The sequence below is a fragment of the Hoplias malabaricus genome, chromosome 17, assembly GCF_029633855.1.
Source record: "Hoplias malabaricus isolate fHopMal1 chromosome 17, fHopMal1.hap1, whole genome shotgun sequence".
Lineage (NCBI taxonomy): Eukaryota > Metazoa > Chordata > Actinopteri > Characiformes > Erythrinidae > Hoplias > Hoplias malabaricus.
In genome coordinates this window covers 30239998-30256425 of record NC_089816.1, presented here as the reverse complement: position 1 = coordinate 30256425, position 16428 = coordinate 30239998, and the positions used below count along the sequence as shown (strand labels likewise).

The 16428-nt window shown below is 39.4% G+C and overlaps 2 protein-coding genes across 2 annotated transcripts; both read right to left on the bottom strand.

Annotated features, from left to right (window-relative positions):
* Positions 1-2495: 2495 nt before the first annotated feature.
* LOC136673314 (transforming growth factor beta activator LRRC33-like) lies at positions 2496-7088 on the bottom strand. Its single transcript, XM_066648719.1, has 3 exons — positions 7058-7088; positions 4610-4743; positions 2496-4510 (listed from the first exon to the last, which is right to left on the bottom strand). Exons 1-3 carry the CDS (start codon positions 7086-7088, stop codon positions 2669-2671), a joined length of 2007 nt encoding a protein of 668 aa, XP_066504816.1. The 3' UTR covers positions 2496-2668.
* Positions 6066-16207, bottom strand: LOC136673745 (tumor necrosis factor ligand superfamily member 13B-like). Its single transcript, XM_066649437.1, has 6 exons — positions 16012-16207; positions 15821-15860; positions 15615-15671; positions 15295-15407; positions 8350-8497; positions 6066-7216 (listed from the first exon to the last, which is right to left on the bottom strand). Exons 1-6 carry the CDS (start codon positions 16027-16029, stop codon positions 7104-7106), a joined length of 489 nt encoding a protein of 162 aa, XP_066505534.1. The 5' UTR covers positions 16030-16207; the 3' UTR covers positions 6066-7103.
* Positions 16208-16428: the final 221 nt, after the last annotated feature.

Here is a 16428-nt window from a genome sequence, read left to right as displayed (position 1 = left end):
CGATAAAAAGCGCGAACGTGTAGTGATATAAATCGTCCAATCAGAAGTCTCTTAGTGCTACCTCTACTCCTATTGGTTCGGCTTAATTTAAAGTAACATTTTTCTGGTTAAGTGGTTTGTTGAAAACTGCATAAAGAATGAATAAGTAAATACAGTTCAGGTAAATAAAAATATGAAAAATCTCATTCTTATAATAAGGTCAAGACACTCGACTCATTAGCTTTTAAAATTACTTTTTTTGTATATTAATCAAATTATAATAATATTAAATCCTGATATATATAAAATATATATTTCTGTCAATTATTTAGGGCTGGACAATAAATTATTAGCAATATATAATCACAATATAAATGGGCGGCACGGTGGCGCAGCAGGCAGTGTCACGCAACTCCAGGCGCCAGGAGGTTGTGGGTTCGATTCCCGCTCTGGGTGACTGTCTGTGAGGAGTTGGTGTGTTCTGGTGGGTTTCCTCGGGGTGCTCTGGTTTCCTCTCACAGTCCAAAAACACTCGGTGGATTGGTGACTCGTGTGTGTGTGTTCCCCTGTGAAGGACTGGCGCCCCCTCCAGAGTGTTTTCCTGCCTTGTGCCCAATGATTCCAGGTAGGCTCTGGACCCACCGCGACTCTCACTGAATGATGTTCAGGGCACAGCCTGGTTCACTCCCTCAATTTTAAAGATTTTACAAACATGTATTAATATTGATTCTGTTGTGTTTGTCTTTTTGTTCTGGGCAGAATTTCTATATCTTCAAACTATATCTTAAATTGTATTAGTCAGAAACACCATATATGGTGAGATGTTGTGTGATATTTTACTGGGTTTGCAAAAAAGGACTGCACAGTCTCTCCAGAAAATCAACATATTTTCTTTCTTTTTTATATATATTAAAGTGCAAATTCACAATCTTCAAAGAAAGGATACATTTATCATTAGCTTCACAGTAAATCTCTAGCACTCCCCTTGCCAATCTGTCTCCAATGCAGCCAGGGAATTTAGTGTGCTGGCTGCAAGGCTGTCTTACCACCTTGTAGCTGTACTTACATGCCAGAGGCCTCTATCCTAATTAAAGGTGATGTTAAGGTGGAACCCCCCCAAAAAAAAAAAAAAAAACAACACTTTTAATAAAATTCTGCGGATGTTTCCTGACCATGTGTCAGCTCTCCAGTCTGTAAAACTGCTAAGTTTTCTCCATCCCTGCTGATGGCAGAAGAATAAAAACAGCAACAACAATGAAGAGTCATCCCAACATTGAAAAGCATGGACTGAAGATATTCATCTGTATCACCCTATTTTCATAGGTGGGTAATATTGACTTATTTTTGCTTCAGATGGAACTGACTCTAAATCTGGGAGAGCAGAAAATACATGAAAGTAAACACAGACCGTAACAGATAAATAACTACTTGAGTCACAAATGAGTTCTGTGGTAATTCAAATAGTAATTAAAACTTACAGACATCTCTAGTAGCTAATAGATTTAAAGATATCTTTAACATGTTACAAGGTTTAGCTAATCGTAAGGCATTGTTACAGAAGCTGTATTAAATACTATTATTATTTTTTGCCACAAAGCCTCCCTGTATAGAACACACTTAAAAATGATGGTTCTACCAGGGTTCTTTAGTAAAAAAATAATGGTTCCTATATAGAAGAATGGCAATACTGTATCCGAATATGGTCATGCCAGTAAAGCTTCTTGAATAGAACCCTGAACACTTGAAGAACCTTTGGTATAATAAAAGGATTCTTGGCATCATTAAATGGTTCTTCAGATTGATGGAGAATGTGCTATAGATGGTTCTATATAGCACCTTTTAGAAAAGAGTTCTTTATGACACCCAAAAGGGCTCTTCTATACGATATCAAGCTTCAAGAGCCTTTAACAGAGCACACCTGCCGAACCATCATTTTTAAGAGTTTTGTCTTTATTGGCCAGTGATCTTAAGCAACAGGTAGGTGTCTCTGTGAATGTAGATAGTGAATATATTGTATTGGTCATACATAAATTTGTTTAATTCTGCAGGTGGTTGTGGGTTCGATTCCCGCTCCGGGTGACTGTCTGTGAGGAGTTGGTGTGTTCTCCCCGTGTCCGCGTGGGTTTCCTCCGGGTGCTCCGGTTTCCTCCCACAGTCCAAAAACACATGTTGGTAGGTGGATTGGTGACTCAAAAGTGTCCGTATGTGTGAGTGTGTGTGTGTTGCCCTGTGAAGGACTGGCGCCCCCTCCAGGGTGTATTCCCTGCCTCACGCCCAATGATTCCAGGTGGGCTCTGGACCCACCGCAACCCTGAACTGGATAAGCGGTTACAGATAATGAATAAGTATATTTTTCTATGAAATAATGAGAGTTTAGTGTTTTCTTTATGAAAACATTAAAGTATATTTAAAAATTGTTTATGTGACACAATCAAACATTAAAAGAAAATAAGCATTTTCACAAATACATATGCATTAAAATACAATGTGTATGTACATTACCGAAAAAGATACAGCATTGATTTTTGCTGAATTTAGCTTTTGCTTGAATACCAAGGAGTATTATTTGTGCAATTCATCTATAATGTGTTTAATATGTGTTTGTTTTGATTTGTGCATGATTAATAGATACAATACTGTGAATAAAACACAGATTCTCTATGGCAAATGTGTTAACCAGTTTTCGTTTTTAAACAATGTGTGATGCCTTGGCAAATATCAATTTCACCAGCACCACAACGACAAGGATGAAAATTAAACATGGTATTAAAATCCATACAATATTTGAACCATTTTGAAAGGATTCCCTTTGACATTGTATAGTATGGTTTTGTAAAAAATGAATTGATTTATAAATGCCATACTTGTGTTTACATTTAGCTCTGTCCAGGTCTACAACGCTGACATGTTTCTCATACAGAACCCTTAACCACTTTGTATTACAGCAGTTGTAAGGATTATCACTGATATACATAAACTCTAAGTCTTGAGGCATGTCTTTCAATAAAAAGTTCAGAGATGTGAAGTTATTGTTTCTTAGATCAAGGACTTTCAATGGTGAGCATCTAAAAGATTCTGGAAGATCTTCAAACCTGTTAAAAGAGATATTCAGTGTTCTAGGTCTTGTCATGCATGGAGTGGAGGCATTTAAAGTACTTGCTTTAATGTTAGCAATGCTTAGTGATTTGAGGCTTCCTTGAAAATATTTCAAAGCCCCTGTCCCTAGAAATATGTTTTGGTTGCCTGATAGATTAAGAGACACCAAGTGGGTACCTGCAAAATTATTAGAGACAATAGCTTTGATCCCATTCTCTCCGAGATCCAAATTTCTTAGACTGTGTATTTCCCTGAAGGACACACATGAATCTGTTGGTAATTGAACCTTTCCTACACAAAGCTTGATATGATTTTGACTAAGGACAAGTGTTTTTAATTTTGGAAAGAAATTAAAAAACATTTTGGGCAAGTATTCAATGTCATTGTTCTGCAGATTTATATAGTGTAAAGATGGCAAGGAGAAGTGACTGACTTCTGTTTGGTTGATTTCTGTCTTTATGCCATAGCTAACATTCTGGAGGCAGTTAGTACTTAAATTCAGCACCTCTAAAAATGACAGTTTGCCTAAAGATGTTAGAGAGAAATCTTTTAAGTTATTAGCACTCAGGTCAATGTAGTGTAACGTCAGAAGGTTGAGGTCCGTACTGTTGTCTTTATTATGAATTTCAATATTCTGGTTTATATTTCGGTGTAATTCCTTAGCTTCTGAAATTGAGATTTCCAGTCCTAAGGCACCTAATTTGTTGTACTGTAGATGAAGGTACTTCAGTCTATTTCTTGTAGGAACAATGGGGAAGTATACAAGGTTGTTATAGCTTAAATCCAGGATTTCAAGGAGATACATTTGCTCATTGCGATTGGTGAAAAAAAATTCTATTGAATTTCGGCTTAAGTTAAGAAACGTGACTTGATGAAGCTGAAAATCACAAACATGTATCAGATTATTCCTAGCCAGATTGAGTGCTGATAGTTTCTCCAAGAATTCAAACGTTCCTTCATCAACTACCAGAATGTTGTTGTTTTCCATATCAATATTTACAAGATTCCGGTTATTTGCAAACAGACTGGGCGTAAGCCTGGTTAAACTGTTTCCAGTAAGGCTGAGCTGTTCAAGAGCAGTAGCATTGTGGATATACAGTCCCACAGCACTGTCATCTAGATTATTCAGTGAAATATCCAAGTGTTTCAGTCCATAAAGATTTTGGAAGGCATTGCTGTTGTTGATTACATTGCTGTCCAGTAAATTCATTGCAAGATTGATGGATTCCAGATGGATCAGGTCCTTGAAAGCTTCTTTCTCTATGAAACTCAGATGGTTGTAGCTTAGGTCTAGCTTCTCAAGGGCTTTTAGGTTGAGCACATTTAACTGTTCAATTGCATTGTTTGACAGATCAAGTACTTGAAGCCTCTGGTCCAATTCCACAGGAATCGAGTAAAGATTTTGGTTGCTCCAAGACAGCTCCAAAAGATTGTGCTAGAAGACAGATATAATTAAGATTGGAGTAGGAATGGGGGGGAAAGTGCTTAGAATAAGTGGAGAAATGTCAGATGTAATTTTTGCTGTTGATCCTACCTGCTGATGTCTGTAAGATGTTGCTGGGGAAAGTGCAGTTGTACACAGTGTGTACAGAGAAAGTAAACCGATAAAATACACAGCCATTTGTGCAGTAGTCCTGACAAGATATTTATGTTTTTTTGCCTTTAGTCCTTTAGTTTATACCGTCTTCTTTATCACTCTCCCCTCCTGGTATCACTAGTATTACATAAATGCAAATAACACCACTTCCACATGATGCACAGCTTTGTCATTCTGTTTGTTCCTGATATCACCCTCACAATAACGGAAACCTCTCAAAAATAGATTAGAGGGAAAGAGGCTAGCAAAAAAGGAGACAGGAATAAACAAAGAGACAGGAATACCCTCTGTGGGGCAGATTATAAGGTAACATAAGAGAGGAACAGTCATTACAAGACTGTATTAGTCATTTATGTTAAAATGTGCATGTGTGGCGGGGGCTGGGGGGGTGTATGGAGAGAAAAATATAAACATAGCACAAATATAAGGATATTTGTGTTTGATAGGTTATTTCCTTGTTGTAACAATGCTTCTAGGCAGTAAATCTTATACCATTGGAAAGCCTGTAAATTCCCTTTTAAACAGTGCCACATTTGTAAGGAACCTGCATTTGTGTGATGAGCATTAGAGATGAGTATGTGAGTTGCGCCCATGAAAAATTTGCCAATCCCTCTCCAAATTTGCCAATGCCAAACAGCTCATTTTGTGTGATGGTGTGGGGCGGCATCTCCCTCACTGGAAAAATGAGGCTTGTCATCATTGGAGGCAATCTAAATGCAGAGAGATATCGAGATGAAATTGCGCAACCAGTGGCAACACCATATCTCCACAGTCTGGGACCAAACTCTATCCTCCAAAATGACAACACTCGCCCCCACAGAGCGAGGTTTATCTGAGACTACCTCCAGAATTTGGGAGTGGAAAGGGTGGAATGGCCTGCCAGCGTTCTGACCTCAACCACATTGAACACTTGTGGGATCAGCTTGGGCGTGCTGTTCATGCCAGAGTGACCAACACATCCACATTGGCTGACTTGAGACAAATGCTGGTTGAAGAATGGGATGCCATCCAACAGCAGTGTGTGACCAGGCTGGTGACCAGCAAGAGGAGGAGGTGCCAGGCTGTTGTGGCTGTGTATCGTTCTTCCACATGCTACTTAAGTTCCTGTTTGAATTAATTGTTAATAAAAGAACAAATTGTTAAATTGTCTTGTTTCTTCAAATGTCAATCATCCAGTCCACCAAAGACCAAACGAATCAATGGCAGAATAAGCTGTTTGCTTGGCATTGGCAGAGAGCAAATTTTTCATGGGCACAACACGCATACTCAGCTCTACTGCTCATCCCACAAATGCATGTTCCTTACAAATGTGGCACCATTTAAAAGGGAAATTAACAGGCTTTTCAACGGTATAAGATTTTTGGCCAAGAAGCATATTTATCTTTATTGTATAAGTGAATTAACAAAGCTCAAACTTTATGGTATGAATCCCTATACATGAACTTAAAGCATAATAGCCTAAAGTGTAATGTTAGATTTATCATTATAAAACACAAAATAGTTCACTGGATAGAGATTTCTATGATCTATATGCTTTTGTAGCATGTGAGATTTGCATTTTGACACAGTGACATACATACATTCAAAGTCTGTAACCACTTATCCAGTTCAGGGTCGCGGTGGGTCCGGAGCCCACCCGGAATCATTGGGTGCAAGGCAGGTACACACCCTGGAGAGGGTGCCAGTCCTTCAATTTTTGTTTACTAGTCCACAAGCTAAAACTCTCTTTTCAACACATGGTATTGCTCTAGGGCACCTTAGGTTATTACTTTTCTATGGAGATTATATAGATTATGTATATATTTGTATGTCTGTGTCCATAATGGTAGACTTTTAAGTAGAATGTAGCAATAGAGGTCTACAAATACTATTCATATTTTGTTTCATATATACTCTGCATAGTTTGTTTTCCTCCTTTTAACTTCAGCAGCACTACTTTATCATTGTTGCCACTCGTACCAGTGCCACACACATTAACACACCACCATTATATCAGTGACCCTTCAGTGCTGAGAAAAATAAATCAACCAAGTTGTACCTGTTCTGTGGTGTTCCCAAACATTGAAGTATAGGATAAAAAGGCAGTAATCATGTATGCAGTACATTCTGTAATTCTAGAACTACAAAGTGTACATATATGGGTACAGGAGTTGATAAAATTACCAGTATGAATACAGAGGCAGTTCGATGAAACATCTTTTTTTTTTTTGTAAGTGGCTATCTCACACTTCCAGCTTGCAGCTGTCATATATTAGGGGCTCCTGACAGAATTATTTCCTGTTGATACATTTAGCCGTCCAACAATGTGAAAGTCAGTGAACTTTGCTGTAATGTGCATCCATCGATCATGACCCAAACATCGTTGTGTCTTTCGGGTTTTCTGACTTTGTTTGGGCTGGGTTGTGATGCTGTCCATTGTTGTCAGCAGTAGTTACAGCTGTATTACTCCAAAAAAGGTAGATTCAGTGTCCATAGCAATCTGAGCTTCGGGCCGGAATGGAACAACAAGCTCCAGCTCATCTTGATTGTTCAGTTTTGCTATTCCTTTGAAGAAGAAAAAGAAGATCAAGCCTATGCCTTTTCAACAAAACAAAGAAAAAAAATGTTGTGTAAAGTTTTACAACAATTGTTAGTGGCACATATTGAGGCATCTTCGCTTCCAGAAATGCCTGTGTTTTTCTTTATTTCTTTTCAGTTACTTAAATTGGCAAAAGTGTAAAAAAAAAAAACTTTATTTATTTATTTATTTTTTGAAGGCTGCCTAGTTTCTTGAATTAAAATAGTGTACGACATTTTAACATTTGACCTATTTTATTTTCTTATAGAAAATGCTGTAAATTCGAGTTGTATTCTCACTCAAACAGATTTTTGGGACCATATTATGTTGTTTAAAACTGAGCAATTTAAGGAAAATATTTACTAAAATGAATATAGGACAGTATACAGTATAAATAAAATATATAGACATAAGTTTATGGACATTTAAAATAAGTCTAATTTTTTTTCCCACACTAAGGGTTAAAAAAACCAGAGTCTTTCTAGTACTGAGTTGCTGGTTGCTGCACTAAAAACCACTATCATTTTGGCAAGGCTTTAGAGTAACAGCAACAATTTGATTACATGAAGCCATAACATACATTTTTGTGATGTCAGGTGTTGGATGAATACCTCTGTAACACACACTTGACATCGTGCACTCCAGATCATTTTATGCTTTTGTAGAAGGTGATATAAGTGGTGTTTTTATGCAGCTGAATTTCAACAATGGTAGCATCTTAACGCAGTTGAATTCATTAATTATAAAGTCTGCAAATTTGTGCACATATAGTGTATATTTATATTCAAAAGCATCTATCAATGACTTCATAAATATTGCCCTAATGATTAGTAATAGTGTTCAAAAGGCAGAATTTCATATAATGAGAATGATTTTAAAATGTACTTAAATTTTCAATATTTCAAATTATGAAAATATCAGCTTGATAAGTTATACTGCCCTCCTGTGCTGCACACTGGTATTGCTACTTTCAGTTTTAGGAACAGAAAACAAATAGCTCTTCAATTTTTCCACAGTTGATCTTGCACAGACTAACACTGACGTGTGCAGGGCTGAGTTGACTCAAAGTGGAAGCGCTAGCTTAATTTCATTTGCTTAAGCAACTTACATGTTTTCTTACCAGCAGTATAGCATGTGTTCACAGGGTTATCCTTAGGCATTTCTTGTAGACATTGCAACAGGCTTATGGTTGTTTGTTTACCAGTTATACCTGATGTTTTCCTTGTGATCTTATGACCCATAACAGAACCTGGGTTCTGAAAGAGCACCTACAAAATGAAAAAATTAATTAATTACTTTTTATTATTGCAAATTTCTTACCACACAATATTGGACTATATAGGAAGGGTGCACATACATATGCGTAAAACCCAGTAAGGAGAAAAACATGTGCATTTGCTAACTTGCTGTGCAAGTTGCATGTATAAAATGACCTTTTGACACTGAGTGCTAGAGGAAATGATTGTGTGACTTTGATAGAGGATTCATTATTGAGGCACATATGGCAGTCTGCTCAGTAGGTCTGTCACAATTGCCATTTTTGTGATTGATATATAATCCCAGAAATAATTGTGATAAACAATATTATTGTCATTTTATTGACCAATTTATTCCACTGTTAGTTAGCTTGTATTTAACGCTATATCTGCCCATATGGTCACGTTCATGGTAAGAAAGGTACTAAGTTGTTATTGATTTACCAATACAGTTTTATTTTCGATATGTTAAGACTGCCATCTATTTTAGTTTGTCATGTCTTAGGAGTGGGCGGCACGGTGGTGCAGCAGGTAGCGTCGCAGTCACACAGCTCCAGGGGCCTGGAGGTTGTGGGTTTGATTCCCGCTCCGGGTGACTGTCTGTGAGGAGTTGGTGTGTTGTCCGCGTGGGTTTCCTCCCACAGTCCAAACTCAAAAGTGTGTCTGTGTTGCCCTGTGAAGGACTGGCACCCCCTCAAGGGTGTATTCCTGCCTTGCGCCCAATGATTCCAGGTAGGCTCTGGACCCACCGCGACCCTGAACTGGATAAGCGGTTACAGATAATGAATGAATGTGTTAGGAGTGCTGATGCTTTCTTATTGTTGGAAAATTATGTTTTTTATTCCACTGATATAAAGTTAATATAATAGCATTAAATATAATCATACACAGGATAAGATGTGAAATATCCTATGCCAATCCATTACAGCTTCACATAGGGTCCACCCCACTCTCTTCCAAACAACACATTTCTGTTGCTTGAATCCTACACCTCAACACTAAAGTTGCTGTGGCCGTTTATGATCCGATCAGCAACCAGCTATCCTTAACAACTACAGTTAATCACTGAGCCCACTGTATCACTAGATCTTCACAGGGGTCATCAGCTAGGCACCACCCCTTGTGTCACTGAATTAAGCCCACAACATCTCTGGATGTCTCAACAGTGAAGTCTGGCGTCCCAAACCCAACCCTTCCAAGCCAGTTTTACAGTCCTACCACCCCTTAAGCATCAACAACCATAACAATCCACACTGGCCTCCCTGGTGCCTAAGGCTGTACCTAGCCCCACTGGCACCGTTAATGCATGCTCAGTGCCACCAGTTCCATGTGAACTTTACATACATCACCAACAACTACAATAGCACTTCTACAGTGCATTTCCCCAAGTAATCTGTGTTCTCCTTATCCACAACCACTGACTAGACCTTTCAGCTGTTTCTGATAACTCCTTCACAGCTGCCCTTAGTTTCTGGCCCGTGCTGCAGAACTGCACAAGCAGGGATGTGACAGACTCCCCTAACATCTATCTCCACTGGTCTCACTCTGGGACCTGGAGTTTTTTACCTACATCCACCAGCAATTTCCAATCTTGTGCTTTACACCATCTACCAATATTAGTAGCCTGCACACGTTTTTAAAAACATTCCCATTCACACAAACTTAACCACTAGGTGTTTACAGTCAAACAAAAATGCTAAAACCTTTAGCACCAAATTATGTCTCCATGTATACTGACTCTGCAACATTCATTTTTATGTAAACAAACCCAACCCTGGGCAATATAGAGGGCAGCAAAATATATTGCATTTTTATTTGTTTATTGTATAAAATATGTAATATAATTATTGTGACTGGCCTACTGCTTCAGTAATAAAAAAAATCTGCCATAAGAAATGGAAATAGTAGTTAAAAGCACACATTCAATAACTAATCAGCAGTATTCTTTACAAGAAAGCAACAAATATGTGTGAATTGGCTGACTGCGTATAAGACTGGTGGCTTTGTTACAGTTCTTTTATTTATACGTTTAAGTGCGGTGGCCACCTGAGTCACATAACAACAGCATGTACAAAGCAACCAAAAACTCAGACCACAACAGCATTAAGGAGAACACAAATACATGTCAAAAACGATGCATTGATAAAACACTACATTGGAGGATGGCTCACACTGGAAATGTCTCCAGTCACAAGGGGCACTATATGTTGGCCCCAGTCCATCATAGGGCACCACACCTTTGAATAACCAGTCCACTTACCGGCATGTGTTTTTGGACTGTGGGAAACTTGAAGACTTGGAGGAAAGCCATGCAGACACAGGGCTGACACACCAAATTCCTCACAGACAGAAAACTGAGGCAACCCAAATCCCAGAATTGTCATCCGTTGAATATCTTGTAGAGTTAGCTACTATTCTGAAATGACTTCTTGTGGATATTGAGGACATAATTTAATTAACACATGAAATGTGTGGAATTGTGAAAAATTGAGTTTGACAGTCTCTAGCCTAGGTGTATGTAAACTTTGCCTTAGTTGTATATATGCATGGTGGGGCCTCCATGGATCTTACAGTTGTTTCCAGCACATCCTACAGATTTTTGATCAGATTAAGTTCTGGGAAATTTGGAGGCCATGTCAACACAATGAACCCTTTGTCATGTCCTCAATCCATTCCTGATAACTTTTTGGAGTGTGGCAGATTACTATTCAGTGTGCATTATCGTGCTGAAAGGCCACTACCATAAGGAGAGTTTGTTGCTATGGGTGGTGTGCAACAATGTTTAGGTAGGTGGTACATGTCAAAGAAACATCTGCATGAATCACACTGCCTCTACCAGCTTGCCATCTTCTCATAGAGCAACAAGTGGCACCATTTCTCCAGATAAGATAAATGTAAGGTTATTTATATAACTAGAGGTCTCCCAATTATCAGTGACATAACTAATTTTTGCCAAATCTCATATTACATGCTTTCCAGACTGACCTGGATGTCATATGGTATGTAGAAACGCAAGGGTCACCAAAGGGGTTAAGGTCCCACATAGTGATGCCTCCTGTTCCCACTGCCCTCCAAGTCAGAAGCAAATAAGGAAGCAATGAAGGAAATGTACAGCTGAACAGGTGGCGTGTTAAAAGCCACCAAGGCTCCAATTACTATTGAGAGAACAGAGCTGCAGATCCAGGCTGAACTTCAAAGCCCCTAGGTCTGAGACCATGTGCTGTTTGAACAAAAGATGCTAACAAAAGCTAGGGGCCCTGACCATAGTCCTAACATCAGAACTGTACCAAGCCTGGGGCGTGATGATCAGAGGAATTATCATAACCATTAAAGCTGAGTGGAACCCACAGTGAGGGCTGTGTTGATCAGGGATGACTCTGACATCCAAACAACAGAATCTGACAAATGTGTGTGGCAAAGCTTAGTTGACTGCAGCACAAATTTCACATATAGAGACATCTCTAAAGAGGCCCCACCAAGTAACCCTTTCCCTGCTGGAATGTGCTTTGAGGCTGCTCAGGGGGTGTAAACCCACTGCACATTAAGGCTGAATCCATTTACTTATTTTTACCCATGTTCCTTGCTTTTGAGTGTAATCTTGCCCCTTGAAATGAAGTTACAAGGTGTAGTGGATAAAATCTTCCCCTACAAAATGGGACAACCATTCAAGGGCCTGATGTCATCAAAACACACAAAGAGAACAGTGCCTTATTACTAGGCTACTAGCAGTGCTCTGTAAGTGCCAATCTGCAAAGATATCATCGGAGCGCTGCAGGGCTTTAGCTCGATTTAGCTTTTGACACCAAGCTTTCAGAAGCATTTGGCAGTCATACATTATCACCCACCCCTAACTGTGATATGAAACTGAATTCAGCTATTTATTTCAGAAGCGTTTTGTTAAAACCTTCTAGTTCTACCATAAACGTTGCAGTAGCATCAGGCACCAGAATGCAATTACTTCACCATTTAAGGTGAGACTGGAAAGCTACTGGGTGGCACAAAGGCACAGCAGGTAGTGTTGCAACCTGGAGGTTGTGGGTTAAAGTCCCGCTCCGGGTGACTGTCTGTGAGGTGTTTCGTGTGTTCTCCCAGTGTCTGCGTGGGTTTCCTCCCACGGGCCAAAAACACATGTTGGTAGGTGAATTGGCGGCTCAATAGTGTCCAGTGACCCCTCCAGGGTGTGTTCCTGCCTTGTGCGCAGTGATTCTGGGTAGGCTCTGGACCCTGGGCTATAAGGGTTACAGACATTGAATGAATGAATAGAAAACTGCTAGCTAACTATTGAGATATCAGAGTATACTAGAGATGATTATACGGTAATGGGTCATAATCTATTAAAACTATATAAATATAAGAGAATGCAATGGTTATAATATGTTTTAAAGGAGAAAATACAAATTTTTTTGTAAGTTTCTTCTGTTGGTTGCATAAAAAAATCAGTTTCAAGGGCTATATAACCCTAACCCTTCTCCCAACCCCTCTTTCAAAACAAACATCGACTTATGCTTCATTTGGGTGCTCATAGAAAGGCTGTATGTACCAGGTGGTTAGGTGGTAAATATAACTGTTCGAGTGCTTGGCTGAAAATCCACCCACTGTTCACAACGTGTCCCCAAAAGATGATTTATCATTAAATAACAACTAAACGCTTTTTGAGTAATAACGCATCTGATCATAATATTTGACCTTTATCTATAGAAAACACACAATTCTAATGCAAGATCGTTATATACATCACGTCTCGTAAATTTGTATCATCTAGAATCCTGAGTTTACCAGTGATAAATATAACTTTTTCCACTGTATGAATGCAATTTACAAGTAGGGATATTGGTATTTCCCAGTTTTTGACATCATTCGAATGCAACAACACTCCTACCCCTAGGCAAAATGGAGGGGTAGGGCTAAGTTGTAGGCCAAAGTGGTGAAACGTAATACACCCAAAGTCAAAGTGATGGCATTAACTTTCCAGTGGCATAACCACTAAGATGAAACGGGAGACCCTCAATCATGGGTAGCCCACGAGACAAAGAGCTAATTGGTTTTCCTAAAGCTTTTTGTGTATTTGACATAAGGACAAAAAATATGGACACAATGTGTGGAAATGTATGTTCTTCATCTGATGAGAATGGAGAGAGTGGAAGGCTGATAGCTCCAAGCCAGTTGTGAAATAGGATGCATCACTGAAATTAGGCACAAATGCAGGGTTAGGAAGCAATGTAGCCCTTGAGTTGCACACAAACTGCATATAAGCAGGATTCACAGATTAAGCATGTATTATACTGACCCATGTCAAAGACCAAGTGACATGTCTAAATTGCAGCCAAGTATACCACTTTTTTCCACTTTGATGGTGGAAAAGGCTCTGTCTCTATTTAGTAGGCTTTGTAAACAGCACAGCGTATCTGAGAGTGAGAACAGGACGTATACCACTTCAACACATGCTGTGACAGTGTGTTTGGATGAGGCCCTGGCCCTCCAAACTCCATTTGAATTGTCAAATGGTCATGACAGCTTTCAATTGCAAGCCAGCTCAAATTCAGCCTCTCATGGACTTGACCCCTTGAGGGGGTGGGGGGGGGGTGGCGACAATATGTCTCTTTAGTAGAAGATGAAATACTTCTGCCAGCCACCCTGGCCAGTGTGGTATACTTATTAGGAGATATGGCAAGTTTTCTCTTACAATGGCCAGAGTAGTCAATCTGAGTGAGAAAAACGGCATTCAAATGGAAAACCGGAAATTGTTTGCATTCGTGGGAGGCAAAGAAATATACAGCAAATTTACCAAGGCTCTCCCAAATCTGACTGTCCAACTGTGGGTGGATTCTCAGCTCTCTGTACTAGGACTGGAGATCTGTTCCAAAGTTTATGTCATGTGGCATTAAGTTGTGCAAAGCATGCTGAAAAGCAGGCTGCTCCAAAGAACTTGTTTGCATGCAATCCTGTGCAATTTGGGGCAGCACATTTGTCTTTGGCCGTTTGTATAGTTGTTTTGTCTGTACAGACAAGCACAGGGTGGCCACGAAAGACGTCAAAGTGTTTCAAGGCCAGAAATACCACCAGTAGTTTGGGGAAGTTTGTGTACTTGTTTCGGTCATGATTGGTTGATCACACTACCCTCAGAGACTGCACACCATTTATCGTCACCACTTTCCTCAAAACACACCACACCCAGAGAAGGTGCCTCTGTCAAGAACCAGTGAGTCTCTAAACCACCGTAAAGATGCCAAACACCATGTTGTCGCCCTAACAGGGCACCTAGAGTAGCATAGATGGTACAGACACAAATTTACCAACTGGAAAAATTCTTCATCTGCAGCAGACTGAGAGGAACCACTACCAAGCTGGAAGGCATCAGGCCCAGAGAGAGGATTTAACATATACAAGGTGGACCATTGACATAAGCGTACCATATACAGCCAATTTTAAGTGGACTCTTGTGTCCCATCCTCATGTACCATCACAACACACACTGTTGTAGCGAAAATGATGTGATGATGTGTGCTGTGTCCCATCCATATGTACCATTATAACACACACTGACATCCCACATCACATCATTTTTCACTGCAGCGCTGAGAATTATCCACCGATCAAATAACAACTGCTCTGTGGGTTAACTGTTCATGACCATAGAAGAACATTGAAAGTGGGCAAAGTATGCAGAACAAAGGGTTATCTGTTGGCGGTAATTGTAGAAGTACAAAGTACACCTACATGGTAATAAGGAGAGGGTAAAATGCACAGTGATATGGGCTACAGACAGCACAAACTGTGTATTATGTTATAGCCGTTGTTTCATACAGTACCTGACCAAACAGCATGAAGGAGCTGTCTTCTTGTACTATAATTTTGTTGTCCAGTGTAGTTAGAGCTGCTCCTTGCTGTGCAGTTATAATCCAAGGAATGATGGTTACATTTCCTTTATTTAAAAAAGTTAAATATAATAAAAGAAAGCTTGATTATATACTTGCCAAGCTCTATAAAGATACACCTTAGAAGTTTCTAAAACAGGTATTTTTCTAAACACTGTAAAGAATAATTTAAAGACCATTTTGGAAGCTTTAAATTGAAGAGTGTGGGTGATGTCATTGACTATTTCTAAAATAAGCAAGAATCTGAGTCTCACCTCTTAACTGTGGCTTCTCATCACCTTTCGCTGAAAGCTGCAAGAACGAGCGCTGGGCTGTGAGGAATATGCTGCTATGAGAGGTTATTCTAATGGATGACAAATGTTGCCCTGTACATGATCTGCGTAACTGTATACCATGTGAAAATAGCCATAAGTTACAAGCAGACAAACTGCAAACATATGGCTGCGGTGTTGGTACTTACGTGTGCAGCCAGCCAGCTCCCGTTTGATTCGCTGGAAGACCTCAGTGAGTAACCACGGATCAGGTTGTTTTCAGCATATCAAGTAAACAGAATGATAGAAAGTGTATGACATCTAAACATGGAATTCCAATGCAATTTGGGAGATTCAAACAAAACCACAATAAGTCAAACTAAGAAATGACCTGACGTACCTCCCATGTGTCAGGCATCAATATGTCATCTTTGAGGGTGTTTGACGACTGCAGCTGGACTAACTGGAACAGCAGATCCTTTTTTATAATCCTCAGTTTACTTCTCAAGAAACTCACTTCTTGGAATATCCAAAAACTTATGCATATTATGACAGCACAAATGAACAAGTAGCCAGCAAACTGCTTTTTGCTGAACATACTCACTACAGTTAGTGAACAATGAGGGCTCAAATATCTAGAAGGGTGGAGTGAAGAAGTTACTCTCACAGGAAACCTTAAAAATAGACTGCAAATGAGGAACTTGTTAAAAAGAAGAAGAAATTACAACTCTTTTTTTATTATTATTTGCTTGTGTTGGTGGAGCAACGTTTTTAACCATGTCCTAGGATACCACTGGAAGTTTACAACCCTCTCCAT

Coding starts and splice junctions, on each gene's coding strand:
- LOC136673314 (XM_066648719.1), bottom strand. CDS start 7,088: ATGGACAGCATCACAACCCAGCCCAAACAAA. Junction 4,744..7,057: donor CACAACCCAGCCCAAACAAA/GTCAGAAAACCC, acceptor TATAAACTAAAG/GACTAAAGGCAAAAAAACAT. Junction 4,511..4,609: donor CATCTTACAGACATCAGCAG/GTAGGATCAACA, acceptor TCTGTCTTCTAG/CACAATCTTTTGGAGCTGTC.
- LOC136673745 (XM_066649437.1), bottom strand. Junction 8,498..15,294: donor CCTTCATGCTGTTTGGTCAG/GTACTGTATGAA, acceptor TTCATTTTGTAG/GTGCTCTTTCAGAACCCAGG. Junction 7,217..8,349: donor GAACACATGCTATACTGCTG/GTAAGAAAACAT, acceptor TCTTCTTCAAAG/GAATAGCAAAACTGAACAAT.